The sequence below is a fragment of the Lissotriton vulgaris genome, chromosome 1_1, assembly GCF_964263255.1.
Source record: "Lissotriton vulgaris chromosome 1_1, aLisVul1.2, whole genome shotgun sequence".
Taxonomy (NCBI): Eukaryota; Metazoa; Chordata; class Amphibia; order Caudata; family Salamandridae; genus Lissotriton; species Lissotriton vulgaris.
In genome coordinates, this window is record NC_141685.1 from 8648423 (window position 1) to 8676235 (window position 27813).

The 27813-nt window shown below is 44.8% G+C and overlaps 1 protein-coding gene across 2 annotated transcripts in view; it reads left to right on the forward strand.

The window, feature by feature from the left end:
• Positions 1-27813, forward strand: part of LOC147736947 (CD5 antigen-like) — a 343294-nt gene that overhangs the window by 243143 nt on the left and 72338 nt on the right. For both annotated transcript variants that reach the window (XM_086953947.1, XM_086953957.1), the window contains exons 4-5: positions 1677-1991; positions 12404-12724. In XM_086953947.1, the coding sequence (XP_086810073.1) occupies positions 1677-1991; positions 12404-12724 (636 nt within the window). The remainder of the gene's footprint in view (positions 1-1676; positions 1992-12403; positions 12725-27813) is intronic.

The window sequence follows — 27813 nt, forward strand, 5'->3', positions numbered from 1 at the left end:
TACTATCCTTGTGGGATGCCACACACTTACTAACCGTGTTTGATGCCACACTCTTACTATTCTTGTGGGAAGCCACACTCTTACTATCCTTCTGGGATCGCGCTCTCCTACTTTCACTCAGGGATGCTGCATTCTTACTATCCTTGTGGGATGCCACACACTTACTAACCGTGTTTGATGCCACACTCTTACTATCCTTGTGGGATGCAGCACTCAATATCATTGTGTGACGCCACACTCTTACTATCCTTATGGGATGCAGCACTCAATATCATTGTGTGATGCCACACTCTTACTATCCTTCTGTGATGCCAAACTCTTACTACACTTGTGGGATGCAGCACTCTTACTATCCTTGTGGAATGCCACACTCTTACTATCCTTGTGGGATGCAGCACTCAATATCATTGTGTGATGCCACACTCTTACTATCCTTCTGTGATGCCAAACTCTTACTACACTTGTGGGATGCAGCACTCTTACTATCCTTGTGGGATGCCACACTCTTACTATCCTTGTGGGATGCAGCACTCAATATCATTGTGGGATGCCACACTCTTACTATCCTTGTGGAATGCCACACTCTTACTATCCTTGTGGAATGCAGCACTCAATATCATTGTGGGATGCCACACTCTTACTATCCTTGTGGAATGCCACACTCTTACTATCCTTGTGGAATGCCACACTCTTACTATCCTTGTGGGATGCAGCACTCTCAGTAATATTGTGTGATGCTGAACTCTTACTATTTAGCTACAATTTAACTGAGTTTGAATAGAATGCAAATTGTATGACCTTTTACCTGCTCTTATTATTATTAATATTTATTATTACTGAGTTTTATATAGCGCGTGGTTACCCTTGGGCATCCCAGCGCTCATCCGGGGTGCACACCATAACAGGGAGAACATTAAGCAGGGAACAGATGGGTCTTTAAAAGTTTGCGAAATCGCAGAGTGCCAGTTTCAGAGCGCAGGGCCAGTGGGAGGGAATTCCATAGCGTTGCCACATTGACGAAAAACCTTCTCCCGCCGGACCTGGCCTTTCTAACTCTCGCGACTTGCAGAAGATATTGGTGGTCCGAGCGAAGGGCGCGGGGGGCTTTGTAGGGTTGGACCATATCCCGAAGGATAGGTGGCCCTTTCCCCTGTAGGATTTTATGGGCCATACAGAGTGACTTAAACTTCACCCTCTCCCTGACAGGGAGCCAGTGGAGCACCTTCAGCGCGGGACGAGCGGATTGTCGCCTGGGAGTGTCCGTCAGCAGCCTTGCAGCCGCATTTTGCACTTGCTGCAATTTGTTTAAGGTGGATTCTGGGGCCCCAAGAAACAGCGCATTGCTGTAATCCAGCCGGGAAATGATGAGCCCCTGGATGAGTAATCTCCTGGCGGCCATCGGAAGGAGGGGTAGTATCTTCCGGGCTGACCGGAGCAGGCCGAAGCACACGGCCCATCGGTTTACAATGAACCACAGAGTGACTGGGCTTATGTTACTTTTGTGTGACATTTTTATTGATATATTCCCATTGTACATGTAGTGTTTTAACTAATGATTTGCAATGATTTGTATTATTCTTGCAAAAATAAAGAAGCTTTAAGACAAATGTAAAATGTTGACACATTACCTGTTTTGTAACTGTTGCTTGATATGTCACCTGTACATGTGTTTCCAGGTCCTGATGAGGTCCGGCTGGTCAACGGCACATCTGTCTGTTCTGGGAGAGTGGAGGTCAAACGCAATGGAGTTTGGGGGACCGTGTGTGATGATTCCTGGGATCTGAAGGATGCTTCAGTTGTCTGCAGACAGCTCGGATGCATTTCAGTGAAAGAATATGAGCACAATCCAAGATTTGGAAGAAGTTCTTTGCCTGTGGGGATGAGCAATGTTCAATGCACAGGAGATGAGGCTGCTCTATGGAAGTGTCCACAACAAGGCTGGGAGCACAATACCTGTCCGACAGGAAGAGATGCTGGGGCGACCTGCACAGGTAAGGATTGGATCCAAGTGAAATAAAGTTATCTTTCCTCAAAAAATTGAGTGAACGGACAGTGCACGCACATATCTCGGGAAAGATGCAAAGCGAAAGATTACAACAAACAATATAGTCTGACTGTAATAACTACAGGTGAAAGTTCTATCCTGGCTTTCCTCTGAGAAACTCAGAGATTCTCACCCAACACATAGGCAGCAGTCACCCAGAGACTCCGGCAATCACTCTCCCTTCTGTACCAAATTAACAGAGCACTCACTTACCAGCATCTACCCACACATCTGGCACCACTGAAGAGCATTCTCCAAATGGCTACTAGATTCTCCAGAGTCCTGAGGGTTCACTCCCAGATATGTCTAGAATGATCATTCCCCCACTTCTGAAAGTAACTAACGAGTCACCTCTTTAAGGAACTTCTTGATTTGCAGAATAGATACCTCTTACAGTCTCAGCACTGGATTACATCCCAGAAGTGACCCATTTACCTGTCCACCACAATAAACGGTACTTCCTCCCTTCATGTACAGTGCTCAGCAGCTGCGTAGCTAGGTTTGCGCTCGATTGTTCCGCTACAGACAGACATTGGGTCTGATACACGTCATGATTAACAATTATATTTATGTACACTAGAACCGTTTGTTTATAGTGCTCTACTACTGCAATCATTAGCACAGAAAACAACACCTAGTCATGCATGTGGTAAACCAAACACAATACACCAAACCAACACAGTAAACCAAACACAGTAGACCAAACCAACACAGGGAACCAAACACAGTACACCAAACCAACACAGTGAACCACACACAGTACACCAAACCAACACAGTAAACCAAACACAATACACCAAACCAACAAAGTAAACCAAACACAGTGCACCAAACCAACACAGTAAACCAAACACAGTGCACCAGACCAACACAGTGAACCACACACAGTACACCAAACCAACACGTTAAACCAAACACAGTACACCAAACCAACACAGTGAACCAAACACAGTACACCAAACCAACAGGGTAAACCAAACACAGTACACCAAACCAACACAGTGAACCACACACAGTACACCAAACCAACACGTTAAACCAAACACAGTACACCAAACCAACACAGTGAACCAAACACAGTGCACCAAACCAACACAGTAAACCACACACAGTACACCAAACCAACACGTTAAACCAAACACAGTACACCAAACCAACACAGTGAATCAAACACAGTACACCAAACCAACACAGTGAACCACACACAGTACACCAAACCAACACATTAAAACAAACACAGTACACCAAACCAACACAGTAAACCAAACACAGTACACCAAACCAACACAGTGAACCAAACACAGTACACCAAACCAACACGTTAAACCAAACACAGTACACCAAACCAACACAGTAAACCAAACACAGTACACCAAACCAACACAGTGAACCAAACACAGTACACCAAACCAACACAGTGAACCAAACACAGTACATCATACAAACACAGTAAACCAAACACAGTACACCTAACCAACATGGTAAACCAAACATCTTACACCAAACACAGTACACCAAACCAACACAGTGAACCAAACACAGTGCGCCAAACTAACACAGTGAACCAAGCACAGTACACCAAACCAACATGGAAAACCAAACAGAGTATACCAAACCAACACAGTAAACCAAACACAGTATACCAAACCAACACAGGGAACAAAACACAGTACACCAAACCAACACAGTAAACCAAACGCAGTATACCAAACCAACACAACCAACAAGACTGGCGCTTTATATAAGACGCAGATATACCCTTTCCTAATGCCCAGATGGGCAATGTGATAACATATCTGTATCTCACAGCCTAAACCTAATAATTTATCTTATCTCACAACCTAAGCCTTACCCTCTCCTACCTCAGTTTTTGTGGGGGTATGTGGTTTATGATATCAGCTTAGCCTTACCCCACGAATGGACAATTTAACGCGAACTGCATGGTGACTTGTGTTTCTCATATACACTGTCTCACACTAGTCATTGCCACACTACTATCTACCTCTTAACGGCTTTGGTCTTAGAAAGGTTAACATTTTTCTAAACCTAACCCTTACCACCGCCTACCTCACTTGGGCGGTACACATGGCATATGATATAAGCTTAGCCTTACCCCACCTCTTAATACGAATTGCACTTGTGTTTTTGTTTGCATATACTTTGTTTCACACAATCATTGTCATTCTATTATCTACCTCATATCTGTTAATTTCTTGTATTGTCAACATTTATGTTAGTTAACCTTTTAATGCGAATTTCACTTGTGTTTTTTATCTGCATTTATATCGTCTCACACAATCATATTCATTCTATTATCTACCTCATATCTGTTGTGTATTATAATGTCATCACTTATGTTAGTTAACCTACTCTGATGTCAAGCGCTCTGATACCCACGGGTCTTGTTCGCGCTATATAAAACTCTACAATAAATAAATAAATAAATAAATAAATAAACACGGTAAACCAAACACAGTGCACCAAACCAACACAGTAAACCAAACACAGTGCACCAAACCAACACAGTAAACCAAACACAGTGCACCAAACCAACACAGTAAACCAAACACAGTACACCAAACCAACACGGTAAACCAAACACAGTGCACCAAACCAACACAGTAAACCAAACACAGTGCACCAAACCAACACAGTAAACCAAACACAGTACACCAAACCAACACAGTAAACCAAACACAGTGCACCAAACCAACACAGTAAACCAAACACAGTGCACCAAACCAACACAGTAAACCAAACACAGTACACCAAACCAACACGGTAAACCAAACACAGTGCACCAAACCAACACAGTAAACCAAACACAGTACACCAAACCAACACGGTAAACCAAACACAGTGCACCAAACCAACACAGTAAACCAAACACAGTGCACCAAACCAACACAGTAAACCAAACACAGTACACCAAACCAACACAGTAAACCAAACACAGTGCACCAAACCAACACAGTAAACCAAACACAGTACACCAAACCAACACGGTAAACCAAACACAGTGCACCAAACCAACACAGTAAACCAAACACAGTACACCAAACCAACACGGTAAACCAAACACAGTGCACCAAACCAACACAGTAAACCAAACACAGTGCACCAAACCAACACAGTAAACCAAACACAGTACACCAAACCAACACAGTAAACCAAACACAGTGCACCAAACCAACACAGTAAACCAAACACAGTGCACCAAACCAACACAGTAAACCAAACACAGTACACCAAACCAACACGGTAAACCAAACACAGTGCACCAAACCAACACAGTAAACCAAACACAGTGCACCAAACCAACACAGTAAACCAAACACAGTACACCAAACCAACACAGTAAACCAAACACAGTACACCAAACCAACACAGTAAACCAAACACAGTGCACCAAACCAACACAGTAAACCAAACACAGTACACCAAACCAACACGGTAAACCAAACACAGTGCACCAAACCAACACAGTAAACCAAACACAGTACACCAAACCAACACGGTAAACCAAACACAGTACACCAAACCAACACAGTAAACCAAACACAGTGCACCAAACCAACACAGTAAACCAAACACAGTACACCAAACCAACACGGTAAACCAAACACAGTGCACCAAACCAACACAGTAAACCAAACACAGTGCACCAAACCAACACAGTAAACCAAACACAGTACACCAAACCAACACAGTAAACCAAACACAGTGCACCAAACCAACACAGTAAACCAAACACAGTACACCAAACCAACACGGTAAACCAAACACAGTGCACCAAACCAACACAGTAAACCAAACACAGTGCACCAAACCAACACAGTAAACCAAACACAGTACACCAAACCAACACAGTAAACCAAACACAGTACACCAAACCAACACAGTAAACCAAACACAGTGCACCAAACCAACACAGTAAACCAAACATAGTATACCAAACCAACACAGGGAACCAAACACAGTACATCAAACCAACACAGTAAACCAAACATAGTATACCAAACCAACACAGGGAACCAAACACAGTACATCAAACCAACAGGGTAAACCAAACACATTCACATAGTGTTAACCTGTGCTCAGCACTGAATCACATTAAGTGGTCCTCAATTATAACAGTACATTTCTCCTACTGCTCTCTGACTCAGGCCGTAAACACCTGGATGAACATGGCACCTAAATGTTCTTTCAATATATCTGTTTCTGATGTTAGTTGTAAAAGGTCCCAGAGAGTACATTATATGGTAAATAGTATGGAGTATGTGTGTGTGTATAGGGAGATGCTAACATCATTACTCACTGCAGTGAAAATTTGGGATTGCCTCTATTCAAAGTGGGAGGGGAGGAAGGGGATGTATTCCCACATGTTAGGAGGACCTCTCACAATACTATTCCACTGCAAGAGTAGGGATCTGGTTGTCTGAATGGATGGAGTTGGATGAGACTTCAATTCCGAAGTTGCTGCAGAAATTGTACATGATGGAACAATCAGATAATGCATTTCCTCATTCCATTAAGGTGGATGCCGTCCTGGCAACCTTAATTGGGACAACAACACTGAATCCTGGGGTTTGAGTTCCAACTGAGACCGCAAATAAGAAAGTAGTTTCAGCTTTAAGAAAGGTTTTTTCCACCAAGAATTTGCCTTTAAAGGTGGCACTAACACTTTTATGTGGTGCAGTCCAGGGTTAGAGACTTTGATAAGTTATCAGAAGCCATTCACAAAGGTACAGACTGTGTAGAGTTATTGATGGCAATGGAACAACAATCACAATTTCACTTGACATAATCAAGACTAGAGCAATGTCAGCTGAGTCTGTGGATTCAGTTAGAAGGAATTCATGAAAGTGAAAGTGGAAATTAGAAGCATCAGAAAACTGCTTTCTTAAAGATTTCTTTTGAGAGCAAAATGCAATTTGGATCTTAGCTTGATAGTGATCCAGCACCTATTCCAATAATTGATCAGGGATCGATACTCAACAGTTTGCTACAATGGCCTATATACATTCACCTGGTATCCCTGATGCGCTGGGGTCAATGTGTTTCATTCATTACTTATTTCTTTTTTAAATCTCCTAGGACATTTGTTTAAATAACTAATCTTGACATCAACTCTTCTTCTACTTGGTTGATGGACCAATTCGTTGAATAGTTGAAGGTAACGATGAATACTAACTCACTAACCATTTGTCAAAAACGAATTACAGACTCTCAGTAAGGTTATTAAATGAGTTTTTATCTCAGAATTAAAGGTAAATGCTTATCTGCATCAGGTCACGATTACAAACATCGAATCTCACAACCAGAGAAATAATCAACTTGATACGCACCCATTTTGCAACGACATTATGCAATGAAAGAGTGTATGGAGTAAAAAACAATGGATTCAGCAAAAATAATTGTGCAAAACAAATATTACCTAACGGAGGGATAGATGAAGAGACATCAGATTTGTCTAAAATAATGCATATCAATATATTGTTGACGGAGTAAATAGGTGGAGAGTTAAAAGATTCATCAATAAATCAATTAATGCTGAGATTCTGAGTTGTCTAAATACAAACCTATCGGACTGTAGGAAATACCACCCCCTGGACCAGGAGATGATGGTGGTTCCTCAAAAGGTAATCAGGAAACGCAAGCTATTTGGTCAGGAACAGGACAGGAAAGGAACAGCTAGGCCTCTCTGCAAACCGAAGGACAGCAACGCATCTCCCCTCTTCTCACCTGTTAGCCTAAGCTTCTTTTTATTCCCGACACGCCCCTAAAGCTACCATAATTATAGACTAAGTTGATTTGTCATCCCCTCAAATGTTGCATTTTACTTTCTAACTTGCACAGGGATTGGTGAGAAGGGAAGGTGGCGTTGTCACACCACCATGAGTTTGCATATATTAAACAACTTTATTGTGTAAGAAGGTTCCCTTGTCCAAATTTCAGTTCATTCATGCTTTCCCCATATAAGATACTTTTTTGTACATTCTTCTTTCATCAGTCAATATTTCCGCAGAGCAAATCCCCGGTCTCACACTTGAGTACAACAACTGGCAGTCATCTGACGCTCTGGCTTTCACTCCTTCGTGTCATCTGCGATGCTCAGCACATCTTGCTCGTCTCATGTCAGAGCAGACTTGTTCCGAGGAAACATCCACAGCGACCACAGCACCGAGACCGGCCTCCTCGCCACCACTGAGGACATCCGCATGCTACTGGATCAGGGACACAACGCTGCCCTCATCCTTCTAGACCTCTCCACAGTGTTCAACACCATCTCACATCGCACGCTCGCAGCCAGACGTCACTAGGCGGGAATACAAGGAGCCGCCCTTGACTAGACTCAATCCTTCCTCTTCGGCAGAACCCAGAGGATCTGACTCCCTCCCTTCCTCTCCAAACCTACGGAAATCAGCTGCGCAGTACCCCAGGGATCATCACTCAGCCCCACGCTCTTCAACATCTACATGGCCTCCCTCGCCGCCATCGTCAGACAACATGGGCTCAGCATCGTGTCCTACGCCAACGACACCCATCTCATCCTCTCGCTCACAAAGAAACCCAAAGAAACCAGATTCTGCGTCCAGATGATTTGCAACTTGTCTTTTCAATGGAAGGGAATCAAGCGGCGCCATTGGACAGATTCCATGAGTGCTTAGGTACAACTCCTTACAATTTAATGGAGATAAAACAGAAATTGTGTATTGTACAGCGAACAAAATACCTTGTCCACTCCCAGTTGACTTCTGGCCCATCACTACAGAAAAACCCTGAATTCCATCTGTTAGATTTGGGGGCCTCTGGTTGGCACAGGTAGGTACTTGTAACCTCTAGTTTGCGTGGTGTGAGCAGTCAAGGCTTATTTCAGAGGCGTTGTAAGTTAAGCAGTTGTGACCACATACAGTAACCCAGTGGCAACACTACAAATGGACACCACACAGGTTTTATATAAAAAATGAGTAGACTTTATATAGAGTTACCACAAGATCATAAACGACACAAATACACGCTATGATTACTTTAAGATGGTAGATTTAAGCTTAGTTCAGTTCAGTTCTTAGATGTGACACTCTGCTCAATGTACCTTAGGTTGCGTTGCGCATATACGACAAGCAATGTCGCAGCGATGGGAATGCGGCAAAGTTCAGATACAAAGAAATAAAGACATGAAGATCTTCCATATGCGGCACCCAGGTTTTGTTTGCTGTAAAGATAGGTGTAGCCAAAAGCATGATGGGAGTCGTAGTCACAGCCAATAGTCCTCATCCCACATGGCCCAGGAATACCCCCATGCACCATGCTCACCTCACAGGGAGTGGAAAAGTACTGCCAAGAAGGCTGACACTGGGCTCTGCTGTGGGGAGCACAAGGCATTGCTGGGACTTGGGCTCCAACAAACACCAGGACACCACTGTCAGCCATCTTGCCAGCACTGCATCACTCACTCACAGGGAAGCAGAGTCCCAGGAAGGATGTTTGGTTTGCTGGGAAGGTGGGTGTAGCCAAAAGCATGATGGGAGTTCAAGTCACAGCCAATAGTCCTCATCCCACATGGCTCAGGAATACCCCATGCCCCATGCTCACATGGAGTGGAAACGCACTGGCAAGATGACTGACACTGGCCTCTGGTGTCTAGGGTGTGAATGTCTGGTCCGCCAAGAAACCCCCTTATGGAGGATATAAGTGTAACCCCTTTATCTGATGGGTGAGAATGTTGGAGCCCATCTTGGTTAGGAACTGAACACCCCTAAGGTAGGTGTGTGTCAGCTGCTAGTCAAAAACATCAGCATGCAGGGACCCCTCGAAGTCAGCAGAAGGGGCGCCTCTCATTATGTTAGGAAACAAAAGGCTATATTTAGAAACTGTCATCCTTGCCTCAGGCCGAGATTGTGATCGGGCAACCACTGTTTGGGTTCTACAGATAGCTGCATCGCCATATGGACGTAAATAGCAAACACATTTGTATCACACATGTGAGGACCTTGCACCTAATGCCAAGGATGGGTGATAGTGTTCTCACAAAGTTCTTTTATATCAACAAGGTCAGTGTTTCTAACCCAAGCGTTGTAAATGCAAATGTGTGTCAAAGGTCGATGTGACAAAGGGAAGGCAGCTTTAGGAAAGAACCATGCACAATAGAAGTGACACTATTTCCTTCCAGGCCTAACTCGGGCACATGACAGCCCCAGAGCCTGAGTTAGCATCCTGTGAGGGGGAAGGAGACCCCATGATTACGTGTCCCCCCCGGCCTCTCTCTTAAAAAATGAAAGAGCCATGCTGGGAGAAGGCGAGGTGGGACGGGGAGAAAGGACCGCAGCAGCTGGCTTCCACACCAGCAATAGAGCAAATGCCTGCTAGGCAGAAGGCAACTTGACTGCGCAGGCTTAGGAATCCACGCAATCTTTGGAGGAAGCATGCGGGTGCCTCATAAATACAGTAGAAACACCCACTCCTGATAAGAAAACAGCCCACTAGTGGCACAACAGAAGGATGGAGAAAAAGAAAAATGTACCCGCCTCGAGCAGCTGACTAAAGGGCCACATTAGGGCCTGATGCTTAACACAAATGGCACATTGGACTGCAGTGTCCCAGGAGGCCTCAAAGGGACTGGCTCGCTTGTTGATATGCCTTTTCATAAAGCAGCTCTCCTTGTAGTATTAGGAACTCAGGCGAATCCTGTAGTTTTATGGGTTATGGCTTGTACTTGCAGAGACGGTTGAAGGTGCCTCCAGCATACGATCACCCGGGTACATTAAGGGCCTCGTTTATATTTTGGGGATGGGGGACTCTGTCAGAATTGGGAAATGATGTTCCATTCACTGATATATGAATTCCATTATCTTCCATTGGATTTATATTTTGGCGGACGGGACATCCAACACCATTTGGATGGAGTAACCTGTCCACCGACATATAAACCACGCACTTAATGGATTACTTGACCGTTGTGACCTTTTCTGCAGTTCACTGCAAGCAAAGCGGTTCATTATAGGGTGCGGTTGTGTGACCTCAATGTGTAATAAACTCACTACCTGTACTGGGTCCAGTGAGGCTCGTTTGTGAAACCTCAGCTCAACCCAGATTAATGTTCATGGCCTCCTTGTGAGGGCTTGACTGAGGGCTACTTGCAATTTTCTAATTTTGCAGACTCATAGTGAGTGTTACCTTTAGGTGGAAGCACCCAGGAATGGATTATTGCTCACTTCTGACATCTGCTGTGTCCTGCAAATCACGAGCTCAGAACCTGGAACTCAGCTTCTGTGGTGAATAATTTTAGTACCAATAAATTAAGTAATAGTAAACAACACCTTAAGTTGGAGAATGTGTGGGATTAAGCTTTATATAAATGCTATAAACAAAGGAATTAATAAGGGCAACAGGTACAAACGTTGGCTGCCAAACTTATTGTCAGCTAACTCAATTTAGAGTCCAGTGGACAACAGGTTAACACTGATAGAGAAAAATGACTCCTTAAATCTGCGATGACCAGAGAAAGCATGAGACGTTGAAGGTAAGCCATTGCACTGACCACCCTTTATAGAGTGAGTGTTCAGATGACTTACTTTTACTGTCTGTCAAATTCACAAACATCCTGGCAGTGAGCACCAGTTAAAATAAATAATGTGATACACTTACACTGTGGGAGAAAACAAACCTTCCTTGGTGATGGGGCTTTTTGTTTTTACTTATCCACAAACAAACTCCCACTCTAAATGGCTTTGCACAAAGTGTTGTGATGGTGGTTCTTATAATCCCATAGAGTGGTCTTAGGGCCGACAGTGAGCTTTTCATTTGGTGGGTGAAGGTTTGCTGGCCATCCCACCCTGACTGCCTTCCCTCCACCTGCCAAATTCTAAACCAGCTCACCAGCTGGGAATTTTAGGCTGCTGAATTCTGAATATTTTAATATTCTTCTAGGAAAGATTCTAATATTCTTAAAGTTATCCATTCAAAAAGCTCCCAGGAAACTGATTTTATTTTACCAATGCACATGATTGTTTAAGACCAGTAACCCATGTTGCATCATGTGTTAACAACAGCTTATTTGTACTCATTTAATGTACCTATGTATTTAATGGTGAGCTTCTGCTAATATGCCAGAATCTCTAAATGGCATGATTCATTTGCAGACCTTTTTTAGATCTTGTTATGGCTATAAATTCAGAATTGACAGTAGGACAATGCTCAGCTTCTGAGATCTGTTTGCCCACCTGTGAGCTCAGGGAGGAGAAGCAGTGAAACCTGTTGACTGTTGATATTGTACCTCTTTACTGACCTTTGAATGTCTCCCTTCTAGAAGTGGTCAATGTACTCAACTTCTGTTCCCTTCTCTCCCATTGGCCCCAGGTGTTGTCGATGAGCTCCGCTTGGTCAATGCTGGTGACGAATGCAGCGGGAGGGTGGAGGTCATGCATGGGACGCGATGGGGGACGGTCTGCGATTCTCACTGGGATAAAAAGGATGCTGAGGTGGTCTGTAGACATCTTGGATGTGGATCAGCTTTCAGAGCACTAAGTAGCAGTGAAGTGTTTGGAGCAGGATGGCACCCAGTGTGGCTGAGTCGGATTCGATGCACAGGAGCAGAGGCGTCCTTCTTCGACTGTCCTCATGATGCGTGGGGGCATAATGCCTGTCACATCAGAAGAGATGCTGGAGTGGAATGTTCAGGTAAGAGAAAGAAGAACAAGAGGAACAAGTAAGTTATGAAAACTAATATCATGAAAGATACTAATGTAGTAATACTATGACTGCTGAAGGATTGGATTGGATTCACCAAAACAGGGTATCCAGCAAATCACAGTGCCTGTGTCTCTCTTGTACACTGTAGCATCATGGTAAGGAATTACCATATAATAGAAATGCTAACACCTCTCCTGGGTGAGGTAATTGAAAATTTTATGGTCAAATATGTCCCCTAACGTGTACCCCAACGTCTCCATGTACGAGTTTAAAGTGCATGTAACTTCCCTCCGCAACCGAATCTAAAGACGCAAATACATTTGCGTCCAACGTTAACATGTCCTCTATCAGATCCACCATGAATGGATTGATAATTCAGTTCCTAACCATGCCTTGCCAACGTCTTTACATGGTGCACTTTCACGTTTTTCCTGGCTCTGCAGAGCTAGGCCCTGATTTCTGCCTTCGAACCACTTCTGTCTCCGCCTCTGAGAGCTGCAGCATGGAGATGCATCCCTGACCTCTGCCTTACTTCCTGCCAAGCGAAGCGGTGCCTGGCTCGGCCTGGCCTGCCTGCCAAAACAGTATTTTGCCTTCAAGTTATCAGCCAGCCTCCTCGAAAACACATTCCAGTCTAGTGAAATAGGTAAACAGCTTCCCGGCTGCAGAGCAAAGGGCCAAGCCTTTCTGTCTCCTTCATGTAATTCATTGCTCCTGTTACCATGGTAGGCCCATGGCCCCGCGCATTACACTTAGACACATATGCATTCAGTATAGAATAGCCTCTGCCCGAGAGACCTTTTACTTCAGATTAAACATCCCCCAAACACAAGATATCAGACATGTTATAGGAACAGGTCGATCTGACATGCCAGACTTCTGTCTCCCCTACTAGTGCTAAAGTCAAGCCCTCAGTTTTCCCCAGATACTCGTCAAATCACACGTCATACCAGCTGCGCGCGCAGCCAGGTCATAGGTTTCAGCTGACTCTGCAGAATCCTCTATGCATCCACCCACTTATGACACGTTTCTGTGACGTTTCCAGCACACGCCTCCGTGCACACCTTTGTACACGCCTTTTTGCTACGCACATGTGTTCTTATCATATTCCTTTCACTTGTCACGCCTACTGTATCCATTGCCATTGTACAGTTTTACTATATATGTCATGTACTGTTAATAAATCGTTGACATCTTTTTGCCATCATTGCATATACCCCCGAACCCTTGTATTGATGGAATTGATTTCCATGGCTCGAGCCATCCCGATTAAAGCCCGTATGACTCAGACACCACGGACTCTGACTCTCATTGATTGAGCTATTCTTTTACTTGTCAGTAATTATATGGAAAAACTTGTACGGTAAATTATATTTACCACATAATTTGGCGCCCGAACAGGTACCCCTCCCCCACCCCACGCGCCGGTGATGCGTCGCAGGCCTTGCCCCCTACCACAGCCGTGACAGACTCCTATGCGCATCTGCAGGTTTTCCTGTATCTCCCTCAGGCCTACGGAGGTGACGGAGACTGCGGTCGACATCCAGACGAGGCGGTGAGGAGTGCGGAGGATCCCGACCAGAGCCCAGCCGAGAGAACAGTGTCCGAGGTGTCCAGAGGCCCACCTGTCCGAAGCGTCGAGGCGCATGCGTAATGCGCAGCAGCAGTGACGTTGTAGCAGTCCAGTCCAGTCGAGTTTCCGAGGCCTTCCGTTCCGTGCTTCCCGGTGAGTACCGTTGCTGGGGACGCATCAAGACGGGTGCATTAATTTGTATCCGGTCAAGACGGGTTTGGGTACACAGATCCGGTCTGCACTGTTTTAGCAGTGTATCTGTACTGTTCAGCAGTACATCTAGTAATTCAGTGATTCAGTATTTTGTTATAGCATGTTTTAGTCAATATCTGTTTGAAATGTTTCAATGTGTTTAATGTCGTGGTATGAGTGATTGTTTGCATTTCATTACTGTGTTTATTGTGTTCACGTCCAGAGTAAGGTAGCAATGCCGTTATTCTCAAAGTTACGACAGATAGGAACCAGGAAAGGGATACTCGAAGAAGCAGTACCCGTCCCACCAAGGGACACTCCAGGTCATTTTATGTACCACAAGCATGGCTTAGATGCCATACTGTACTTAGACTTATGGGTGGACTATACGAAAGACTTGGAAGAGAATCAGAGATGGCCCACTACAGGGACATGGGATGCCGAGTGCATCATGAGAGTAGAAGAAGCGTTATGGAAAAAGAAAGCCAGACAATCACAGAAAGATGCCATAGAATTGTGGCGCAAAGAATCGCATAGACGGACAGAGAAAGAACTCAGAAAAGCAGAAAAGAGTAGAGAGGATTCCGAGAAAGCAAGAGAAAAAGAACTACTAGAGGAAGGACAGCGAGTCAGAATGGAACAACACGATAGACAGAGTAATACCCTTATTACAGGACTTTATCCAGTTCTGGCCGAGGGCCTGCCCAAGGCGACCCCGGAAATACCAAATGATCTGCCACCTCCATTGGTTCCGACTAAAGTACGTCATAAAAAGACCGCAGCAGATATTTTCCTTTCTTCCTATTTAGATGATGTAGCTCCCGCATACCAATGTACCCGTACAACCTGCTAATAATAATCTGCCACAGCATATTCCTGCTGATCAAGCCACGACCCCTCCACGTCACCAAATTCCCGCACCTGTTGTCACTTCCCCTACTGGTCCCCCTACTATTGGTTCTCTTAACCCTTTTGCTACAGAGGCGACTCAGAGTCAGTCGTCCCCGTTAAATGTACCCTTTCCACACCCATTGACGTCAAGTCATGCTCATGGTTCTGCCTCAGGAGGTGCCTCAGGAGGTCCCTATCGCACTCCGCCACAATTACATCGATTGACAATGAGAGAATTAGCCATGCAGCGTACACCTAATGCAAGCCCAGCTGAAAAGCTCAAAGAAATAATTGGAGATTGTAGATACGATCCTGTCCCTGGCAAGCAAGGGGACCTGTTGTTAGCATCATTACGTTTAAGACGTGTTACAGATTACTTGATGACATTACCAGAAATGCCAGAACATCTAGACAAAATATATCACTTCATTCGATCGGGGGAGGGTCCAGAATGTGTTCGTGAAGCCATGGCATATCAGAAAGTTGAGACTCAAGGGTTATTAATGCGATTTTTGATTAATTGTTTGATTAGGGAACAAGATCAGCCAGGTTATTCTCAAAAAGAAATGGAAGGATTGACAAAATGGAGTCAGAATATTGCAGATTGTAAGCATGACAAAGAGAAATGTATAGATGCCATGACTAGAAAGATCCGTAAGGTAATAGTGGCAATACATGCCCGACGCAAAGCTGATAAAACACCCGAGTCAGATGACAAAGAATCCTCAGAGGAGGAGGAAGAACCAGAGAATCCAGCAGCGACTCAAGGCACGATAGCTTACGTAGGTAGGGCGAAACTCCCTAAACAGTATTCTCTTGATAGACCTTGCAACAGACCCATTCGTCCAGAGAGCAAGAAACGTTACCTCTCCCCGATACCAGAGCAATGTTCCCTTGAACATATTTTCCAAGTTACTGATAATATCTTGAAAGAAAGAGTAGGTTATCATGAACTCAATACCTTACGTGATCAGGAACTAGCCCGGTCCGCAGTCCAATGGGCCGGGGATGACAGTATATATAAAGATGATTTAGTAGTGCAAACATTTTTGAGTCTTACTCCAGTAGAACAGCGACTAGCTGGTATATACATGACCCAACATCTTATTGTACAGTACGAGAATCAACAATCTGATCCAGGTCCGTTGTATAATCTATTGCAAGACTTACTCCTGAATAGATGGAGAGGCCTAGGTACTGATTTGATTAATGTAATTCTCGAACAACGCCATAAATACAGAACGTTCTTGACTCCACATTTCGTTCCGGTTCCACCCCCAGTAAGCTATCCTTTTCACCTAGACAGACAGAATCCTTTACGAGAAGTACATCCAATCCGTAAACCAGATGATACACTTGAACGCGCATTTGTATACACGCCCATAACTAAAATGGAATTATTAGAAATGAAGAAAATAGTGCCTAGTCATGATAAAGATCCAGCAGGGTTCCACTGTGAAATAAAAGACATGTTACTCATGGGAGATTATACATATCCCGATATTATGAAAATACTGAAAGTGTTATTGCCTGCCGGTATTTACGAGAAACTCAAAGAAAAAGAATGGGAGGTGGGAGATAAAAAGATTAATTGGACTGAATTGGAAAACGAAGAAACCGGTCGAACCCCAGGTTTAGGTCTTGGGGAGAAAACTAAAGCATTACCAGGATTATTAGTACAGGTTTTGCCAAGATTATTGACAACTAAAAAGGAGGACTGGGATGCGATCTCAGCCTGCAAACAGAAACACGACGAAGACACCAGTGATTTTTATTCTAGATTCGAGAAATGTTTTATTATTAATAGTGGCCTGAAAACAAGTAGTGAGTCATAGCCACACCTTTTTGTAACCAAATTAGTCGAGAATTCATTGCCCCAGGTTAAAAACCGCGTATTGAAAGTCGAGAGCACGTGGCAAGCAAATACGCCTTCACAAATGTTACAAATGTTACAGTACCACCAGAACAGAATCAGGGAGGAACATGATCACGAACAGAGACGTATGAAAGACACGAAAATGAAGGTGTTAGTTGCTCAGTCAGTTCCAGCTGATGGTCAGAAAAGGGGTACGACACAGTCCAATAATTCGGCGGCTCCTGTTAAAGGGACATGCAACTATTGTAAACAGCCAGGTCACTATGTAAACGATTGTGCAGTTCTGAAACACAATATAGCCACAGGTAAAACCAAAGAGAGACCACGTCCACCTAGACAGGACCAGGTCCAACAACACGTTCCGCAGAATGTGCAGCCTATGCAGACTCCACAACAGACCGTAGCGGTACCACAGCCCCAGCCCATTGCCGCAACGCAACATGTCACACAGCAGATGTACCAGTATGCACAGTCCGATTACCCCGATTATCAGCAGTACACATGAAACAGCCTAGAGAGGGAGGTTGGCTTGCCTCTTATTGAGGTTCCTGTAGATCAAGAGGGTCCTTATGTACACAGTCAAGTATTAGGGAAAGACAGAAAGTTTTTGATTGACACAGGGGCAAGCAGAACTACCATTAGTCATGACGAGGTTCCAGGGGCACCCCTCTCAGGCTCCCAGAATGTTTCCCTTGGATTTTTAGGAAAGCCTATTGTTAATGAAGTATCGAAACCTGTTCCCCTTGCAGTTGGTCCATTATCCCGTACTACAGACTTATTGCTCACGAAATCATGTCCAGAAAACTTGCTTGGTATCAAGACACTGAAAGCTCTAGGAGCAGTAATTTGTTGTTCTCCGGAAGGAGTAAGGCTGTTCCTTCGTGATTTCAAGGGTCATTATGTGTTGAGAGATTTTGATCACAGGTTACAGAATGTTCCTGCACATTTATGGGCACAAGGCCCCACTGATGTAGGTTGTATGCACATTACACCATACCGTGTTACACTCAAGCCAGGAGTTGTACTGCCCCGAATCCGACAATACAAGTTACCACCTGATGCTGTAGTGGCTTTACTGAAAATAATTGAGGAGCTCATTGCACAAGGAGTGGTTGTAGAAACCGATTCCAATGTTTGTAATTCCCCTATCATTCCGATTCTTAAACGCACTGATCCAAATGCACCTCCAGTCTATCGATTAGTGATCGATTTGCGGGAGTTAAATAAATGCATTGTACCACAGTATCCAGTGGTCCCAGACATTTTTTCATTATTAACAGCTATTGATTCAGAGGCGACGTTCTTTACTGTAATCGATCTCAAGAACGCCTTCTTTAGTGTCCCTATTGATCCGGAAAGCCAATACCTTTTCGGATTCTGTTTAAATGGCCGTAGCTTCAAATTTGCACGCGCCCCTCAAGGATTCACAGAAAGCCCCAGCATCTACAGCCAAGCATTGAAACGACAACTTGACAGTATTCACATGCCTCCTAACACTGCCCTACTCCAATACGTTGATGATCTGTTGATCACCGCCCGAAGTGAACAAGAGTGTGAACAAGCATCACTGACAGTTTTGTATTTCCTGGCAGACAAGGGACACAAGGTGTCTCCTTCGAAGTTACAATTCTGTGCCCAGCAAGTGGTGTACCTTGGGCACTTGCTGTCCAAGTGGGGTAGGCAGCTGACACCTGATCGTATCCAGTTAATTGCACATCTTCCGCAACCCAAGACACAGAAGGAAGTACGAGCCTTTATTGGACTCACTTCCTATTGCAGACAATGGATTCCCCAATATGCATTTCTAGCCAAACCACTTATACAGTTGACAACACAGGAGGCAGCGTCTTCGTCTGTCCTCCCTTGGACTCAGGAACATACACAAGCTTTTGACGAATTAAAGAAAGCCTTATGTCAAGCACCTGTTTTAGCGACACCATGTTACAGCAAACCTTTTACACTTTTTGTCACAGAACGCGATGGCACAGCGTTATCGGTTCTCACTCAGGTTCAAGCAGACAAACACAGACCGTGTGCTTATTTTTCGAGTACATTGGATCCAGTAGCCCAGGCCTTGCCTGCGTGCTTGAAATCAGTTGCAGCAACAGCTCTAGCAATCAGACATAGTGATTCCATTGTATTAGGACATCAATTGACAGTACAGGTTCCACACTCTGTGGAAGTTCTCCTGAACAGAACACAGACCCAGCACTTGACCATAGCACGACTGACAGGTTATGAATTGACATTATTCCAACCACACATAGAAATCAGACGCTGCAATACACTAAATCCTGCAACACTTTTACCATTGAGCACAACAGATCCTACTCCACATGACTGCGTGGAGGGCATTAACACAATCACGAAGCCCAGACAAGACTTGACAGATGTTGCACTACCCGATCCAGACCTGACACTTTATGTGGATGGTTCATGTATGAGAACAAGTACAGGAGAGCTAGTGGCCGCATATGCAGTGACCACTGAAACTGAAGTCTTAGAAACACATCGTATTGACACCCTGTCAGCTCAAGCAGCAGAGCTCATTGCTCTGACCCAAACCTGTATACGAGCCAAGAATCTAAAAGTAAATATATACACAGATTCACGTTATGCATTTGGAGTCGTACACGACTTCGGTGTCCTCTGGCAAGAGAGGGGTTTCCTGACCTCTCACGGAGCCAAAATCCAGCATGGTCCCCTCATCCAAGCTCTGTTGGAAGCAATACATTTGCCTACAGCTATAGCCATCATGAAGTGCAAAGCACATACAAAAGTTACAGACACTATTTCCCAGGGTAACGACCTGGCAGATCGAACAGCGAAACATACAGCCCAGACTCATACTCATACGACTGATATGACAAAGACTGACGTATCTTCACTGACACATTGCATGACAGTTAGGGACCCCACACAAGATGTCATTGACTTACAGACACATGCTACTTCTGATGAAATAAAGAGATGGACTGAACAAGGAGGGGTCCAGACTGAACAGGGATGGATGACGAAGGGAAAGACCACATGGTTTCTCCCCGACTCTATGGTTCAAGTTATTATCAACACTGCACACAGTCCAGCACATTTAGGAGAAAAAGCCATGTTAGACAGTTTACAGAACCTCTGGTTCAACAAACATTTACGAGCAGCAGCAAAACAGAAAGTGCGTACCTGCATGATCTGTTGTCAGTTCAATCCAGGAAAAGGTATTCCCGTGGAACGAGGTGGATTTCATCCTCCCGACCATCCTTTTGAAGTTCTCCAGATGGATTATATCCAGATGGACAGATGCCGAGGATTCAAGTATGTCCTCGTGGTTGTATGTGCCCTATCCAGATGTACAGAAGCATATCCCGTCCCAGATTACACTGCTCCGACCACTGCCAAGCAGTTGGTTCGTGAATTCTTCCCACGGTACGGTTTGCCCCGTGTCGTGTATTCAGATAATGGTCAGCCATTCTCGTCCGAACTCATGAAGCAGGTTTCACTTCTGTTAGGTTATCAATGGAAGTTCCACTGTGTCCGACATCCCGAGGCAGCAGGTCTCGTGGAGAGACACAATCAGACTCTGAAAACCCGTCTTGCCAAAGTGTGTAAAGAAAAAGGCGTAGATTGGATAGTAGCTTTACCAGTTGCCCTCTTTTATATGCGAATGGTAGCCCATTCTAGGACAGGGCTATCCCCGTATGAGGTGGTCTTTGGTAGGCCTCCTAATATGTGGGGGACGCCTATGCCACGAAAAATAACTGATGTTGACAGTACTATGCTGACAGATTACCTTGCTTCCTTGATGTCTGCACTACTATCATGTCGTTCACAGGTTGCGGCAGCCTTTCCAGACAACACCGAGGTGAAACCGCATGAGCTGGTCCCAGGAGATGTCGTCGTAGTTCGCAATTTTGATCGGTCAAGCCCTCTGGAGCCCCGCTGGAAAGAACCGAAGATCGTTTTGTTGACCACAAGGACTGCGGTGGAACTAGAAGGAAGAAAAGGCTGGCTCCACTCGAGCCATGTGAAGAAATTTTATGGACTTCCGCCAAAGACTGATTCCCAGCCCTGCCGCATTCCAGACACTGATACTAAACTTCCCCTGGTAGAGAAAACTCCTCAGCAGGAGTATCGAATGAAATTGAGGTCTAGTAAGTCAGACAGTTTAATTGTTTAAGTCCCCTCCTGGGTGAAGCGGTTAGACAGTTTCTTGACATGTACAAGTTAGACCCCAATAGTGAGAGAGATAGACAGGAGATCAAGAAAAGAAATTATTGTAAAAATCTCCGAAGCCGTTGTATCTGCACGTTACTTATTATGTTTTTTCTGAGTCTTACGTTAATTTGCATCAGTTGGATGTTATATATGTACTTTCCCATTGCACATTCCTTTTCTAATGTCACTGCAGAGCACACGTTTAGTGAACTACCCCCACATGAATTGTCTTATCGACTTGCGCTGCGCAACAATACATTCATCCGCATGTTACACCATTCTCACCAGATCAACAATGCTACTAATTGTTGGATATGTGGCCGACTCCCTCCATATCAGAACTACAAGGGAGCTCTGCCCCTCTTTCCTTACCCGTTTACACATAATGGTTCCTGTGGTGCATGGTTTAGTTTAATATCTTCTTTAGACACCGAATCCAGAGTTTCCCAAGGCAAATGGATATGGGGAAACCTGAACACAGTCATGAACAAGGCATGTTTCCCAGACGAAGAAGGTCTTCCACAAATGACAGGGACCGATCTAGAAAATGAAGTGTATGGATTAGGCAATTTTACACTCAACCTCATGATTCTGAATGTTCAGTCAGAAACTAGTCCAGACTTGCCATCTATATCAGTTTTACCAGCAAAAGGTGTATTATGTGTCAGAAAGAATGGTTCAGTACATTTAGGCCATAGTGACTGTATTACTGTGGTCGAATTCAGTGATGAAGGCAAGTCTACTTTCAAAGCTTCCCGACATTCCTATTTCATTTGTGGTCATACAGCTTATGTACGTTTACCTCTAGATTGGGATGGTACTTGTTTCATTGCATTTCTATTGCCACCAGTTTTTCTAGCCCCATCTGATTATCACAGGAATTCCCGTCTCAATCTCGTTAGACACAAGAGAGATCTCCCAATCGTTGATCAGACTGAAACCGCATGGGAACAATATACAGATTTCAATAAAGGATTCTTTCCTTATTTAGGCACTGTCTCGAATAGTAAACTGATACGCAAATTAACCAGAATTCTCGAAGCAGTAGTGAATGAGACTACTTCCGCTTTGGGCAACTTAACAGAGGAGCAGTCTGCTATGAGACTTGTTGTTCTTCAGAACCGCCTTGTCCTTGACGTCATCCTGGCCGATAGGGGCGGAGCTTGTAGAGTCATCGGATCCAGTTGTTGCATGTTTATTCCTAATAACGTGCCATCGGTCTATAAGGCCATCACCAGACTTCACGAAATTGCCCATCAGATACATCAGAACCCAGGCTCCTGGACTTGGTCCGGTTGGCTCTGGAGTGTAATAACAGCCTGGGGATGGAAGCTATTGTCATTCCTAGGGATTATATTGGCCATAGTATTCAGTTGTTGTTTATGTCTTCAATGTGGGCCAGCGATTTGCGGCTTGTGCGCCACAGCTTGTATTCCCCGCTCAAGTTCACGTTCCCATTCCCGATTAAAGAAAGAAGAACAGATGATGTTATATGAACAGATAGATGGTCTCATGAAAATAGATATATCCTGATGGGTCCGTAGGGGACAAGGAGGGAATGAGGTAATTGAAATTTTTATGGTCAAGTATGTCCCCTAACGTGTACCCCAACGTCTCCATGTACGAGTTTAAAGTGCATGTAACTTCCCTCCGCAACCGAATCTGATGACGCAAATACATTTGCGTCCAACGTTAACATGTCCTCTATCAGATCCACCATGAATGGATTGATAATTCAGTTCCTAACCATGCCTTGCCAACGTCTTTACATGGTACACTTTCACGTTTTTCCTGGCTCTGCCGAGCTAGGCCCTGATTTCTGCCTTCGAACCACTTCTGTCTCTGCCTCTGAAAGCTGCAGCATGGAGATGCATCCCTGACCTCTGCCTTACTTCCTGCCAAGCGAAGCGGTGCCTGGCTCGGCCTGGCCTGCCTGCCAAAACAGTGTTTTGCCTTCAAGTTATCAGCCATCCTCCTCGAAAACACATTCCAGTCTAATGAAATAGGTAAACAGCTTCCCGGCTGCAGAGCAAAGGGCCAAGCCTTTCTGTCTCCTTCATGTAATTCATTGCTCCTGTTACCATGGTAGGCCCATGGCCCCGCGCATTACACTTAGACACATATGCATTTAGTATAGAATAGCCTCTGCCCGAGAGACCTTTTACTTCAGATTAAACATCCCCCAAACACAAGATATCAGACATGTTATAGGAACAGGTCGATCTGACATGCCAGACTTCTGTCTCCCCTACTAGTGCTAAAGTCAAGCCCTCAGTTTTCCCCAGATACTCGTCAAATCACACGTCATACCAGCTGCGCGCGCACCCAGGTCATAGGTTTCAGCTGACTCTGCAGAATCCTCTATGCATCCACCCACTTATGACACGTTTCTGTGACGTTTCCAGCACACGCCTCCGTGCACACCTTTGTACACTCCTTTTTGCTACGCACATGTGTTCTTATCATATTCCTTTCACTTGTCACGCCTACTGTATCCATTGCCATTGTACAGTTTTACTATATATGTCATGTACTGTTAATAAATCGTTGACATCTTTTTGCCATCATTGCATATACCCCCGAACCCTTGTATTGATGGAATTGATTTCCATGGCTCGAGCCATCCCGATTAAAGCCCGTATGACTCAGACACCACGGACTCTGACTCTCATTGATTGAGCTATTCTTTTACTTGTCAGTAATTATATGGAAAAACTTGTACGGTAAATTATATTTACCACATGGGTCAAGCCTGAGAGGAGGCAGCAGAGCTTCAAGAATCAATCAACAAGCAGGTATCTTCAATCAGACACTGCCTACTTCTGGAGAAACCCCCAAATCTTGGAAAGGAGGTTTGGGGGTCTTGGATGTTCATCCCTGTGCATCCGTGCTTCCGTGTGAGCTGGGCTGGTGATGGCTGGAGCAACAGGGAAGGTGACTAGGAGGATACGAGACAGAACAGACAGACAGGAGTGAGCAGAAAGGAGAGAGTTGGGAAGGTATTTTATTTAACTGGGTTAATAGTTTTTAGCTTTTTTTCTTCATTTCATTGTTTTGATTTATTTTATTTAAAGTAATCTTTATATAATGACTGATCAAGCTGATATCTTTTACAAGCTACTGTTTTTATCTACCTACGTCCATTTCTTGGTGTTTTTTAGGCCCGTATCGGAACTTTAATTACGCTGGAGTGATTGGAGTAATCTCTGTACACCAGCTCACGTCATTTGGAGGATAAATCCTGCCATGAGAGCACATTTACTGAGCATGAGTGCGTGATTGCACGCGCTACCTACATTCTGCCTCATTCAGTAAATTCCATAGCACAAAATGCTTCTTCACATCCAGTTTGTGCTAAAACATGGATGAAGTTGGGGGGAAATCCGACTCTAAAAGCACATCAGGCGAGTGGCTGCTCACGCTCACTATTCATGTTCTGTTGCATTCAGCATATTTCTTCCCTCACGTCCAATATGGAGATAAGAAATAGTACTAAGCCCAGAACTACTCCTCTTGCGGAATTCTGCATGATCTTGCAGAATTCAGAGGAAATTCAATATGATTAGGCTTCACCGCTTTACACGAGCCATGCCCACCCATGGGTTTTACTTCTAGAGGCTTGGGCCAAGCTCCCACTTTCTTTGGACTGGTCATTCGACCAGTCTAAGGCCCTCTCAGACCCGACCCTCTGACGCGAGCCCTCCCCTCACTGCGCTCCTCCTCTCTCCCTCCTTCTCTCTCCCTCTCCATCTACTCTCACTCTGCTCTCACCAACTCCTTCACACTTTTGCTTGGACTTGTGCTTTGTTCTCTGCCTTTTGTGCTGTATTGTGCTTGGCGTCTCTGAAATGTGTTTTCTATGCCCTTTTGTGCTTTGGCTATTGTGCTCTTTTGTGCTTTTTCTGCTTTATTGCCAGTTTGTCTTTTGTGCCCATTTCATAGCTCAACCCAGTCTTCTGTGTTCTTTCCTAGTCATTTTGTGCCTGTATTTGTGTCTGTTTTTGTTGACTTGACTTGTTGCTTTTTCTGCTTTTGCTCCTCTTATCTCTCCCACTTCTCTCTTTGCTTCAGGATCTACCCTCACCTCCTCCCTCCATCGCTTTTCCCACATCCATCCTCCGCCCTCTCCTTACCTGTTCTTCCCATGCCTTCTCCCACTATGGTTTTCCACCCGTCTGTAGCCTGAACCGTACGCTCCTCCGTCTCCTAGGACATATCTAATGGTGGCCACTGTGCGACCCCATTGAGCAGGTGCCTGAGCCCCAGTTTCCATTTATCTTGGACTGGTCCTCGAACCAATCAAAGGCCCTCCTTGGACCCGGCTGCCTGCCTCGCTGTGCTCCTCCTTTCTCCTTCTCCATCATCTCTCCTTCTTCTCTGTTCTAATTCACTCATTCACACTCTCGCTTTGACCTGTGTTTTATACTCTGCTTGGGGTCTGTCCATGCCTATCGTCTGTGCTCATTTCTCAGTTTTGCTTGCCTCTTGTGCTCTTTTTTGCTTTTTTCAGCTAGTTTGCCCTTTGTGTCAGTTTGTCTTTTGTACCCATTTAATTGCTCATCCCAGACTTCTGAACCCATTTGTGTGCCCTTTCCTAGCCTTTTTGTGCTCATATTTGTGCCCGCTTTTATCGTCTTGGGTTGTTTTTTCTGCTTTTGTTCCTCTTGTCTCTGTCATTTTTCTCTTCTTTTTGGGGACTCCTCCCCCTTTCCTTACCTGTTCTCCCGTGTGCCTTCTCTTACTGCAGTTTTCCACCCCTCTGTGACCCCCCCCCCCCAAGCTCCTGCCCCACCTGAGAGCTACTTAATGGCGGCTGCTGCGTGACCCCATTGAGCCATCACCCCAGCTCCCACTTACCTGGTCCTTCTACCAGTCAAAGGCCCGACTCAGATTTGGCCGTCTGCTGCAAAGCCCTTGTATTTACTCATAAAAGCCTCATTCACATTACCGGACACACACTCAACCCAATCTTCACAGCCCGCAGCAAGATTTCCTTCGGCCACATCACTCCACTCAAAGTACAATTCTACACCAAAGCACCCCAGTCCAGCAAAGCAAAACCAGCCACAAACTTCAGTCGCAACTGGAACAACATACCAGAAGCAAACTGGACCCAACCACAGATGACACTGCCAGAATGATGCAGACCACCCACTCAGGGTTCACTGCAGACCCTGCCCTCACCACACGTACATCTTGGGAAGCACACTGATCAGCACTAACCTTACCACCATAATCTACTACTCCATTTTCAATGTAAACTTCCCAGAAAGCTGGGATAATGCAGGCGTCCTTGCCTGACCAGAAAGATCTCAGCACCACAGACCCATCTAGCTCCTTCCTTTCCGAGCCAAAGTATTGGAGAAAGAGTTCAGCAAGCAACTCTCTGCCCATCTTGAACAGCAACACCTCCTGGATTCCATCAATTCAGGGTTCCACAGGAACAACAGCACAGAAACTGCCTCCTGGGAGCCACGAATGACATCCGGTCCATCATAAACAGAGGGGAACCATCGCTCACAGCCTGTTTGACCTCTCAGTGACCTTCAAACCCATCTCCCATGGCAATCTCATTGCCAGATTCCAGGACTCAAGAATTCAAGGGCCTGCCCAGTGCTGGATTGCCTCTTTCCTCTCCAACGACTCAGAGTCTCCACTTTCACCTCTAAACATTCAAAGCTTCTCTGTAGAGTCTCCAAGGGATCTTCCATCAACTTATTTCTGTTTAATGTGTGCATGGCACCCCTAGCCCACTCTATCGGAGCCCGCAGCATCAACACAGACTCTTACACCATCGACACTCAACTCATTCTGTCCGTAACTGACACAAACATTTTTTATCATTCCTTTTTATCGCATTAAAAATGTATATTTTCTAAACTGAACTAGTTTGTTTGCTTAGTCTATTGTGCCATTATCTTGTTTGTATGCCTGGGAGTGTTACTTTGCATATACTGACACAAACAACACCACGAGGACCAATTTCACCTTCTGCATGTTCACCGTGGCCAACTGAATTTGAGAGAATTTCCTTAAACCCAACAAGGACAAAATGGAGATCCTGATTTTCAGAAACAAGGGATCATCTTGGGACTCCTCTTGATGGCCACCCGACTTAGGTTCCACGCCCACCTTCACAGACCATGCCAGAAACTTTGTCATCAACCTCGACAACAACCTCCCAATAAAAAGCATGTCTACGCTCTGGCCGCATCCTGCTGCCTCATCCTCAGAATGCTTCACAAGATTTTCAAAGGACTCCAGGCATACAAGGCTCATTGTCACCTAGGCGCTCATAACCATTAGACTCCACTACGACAACTTTAACTACGTCAG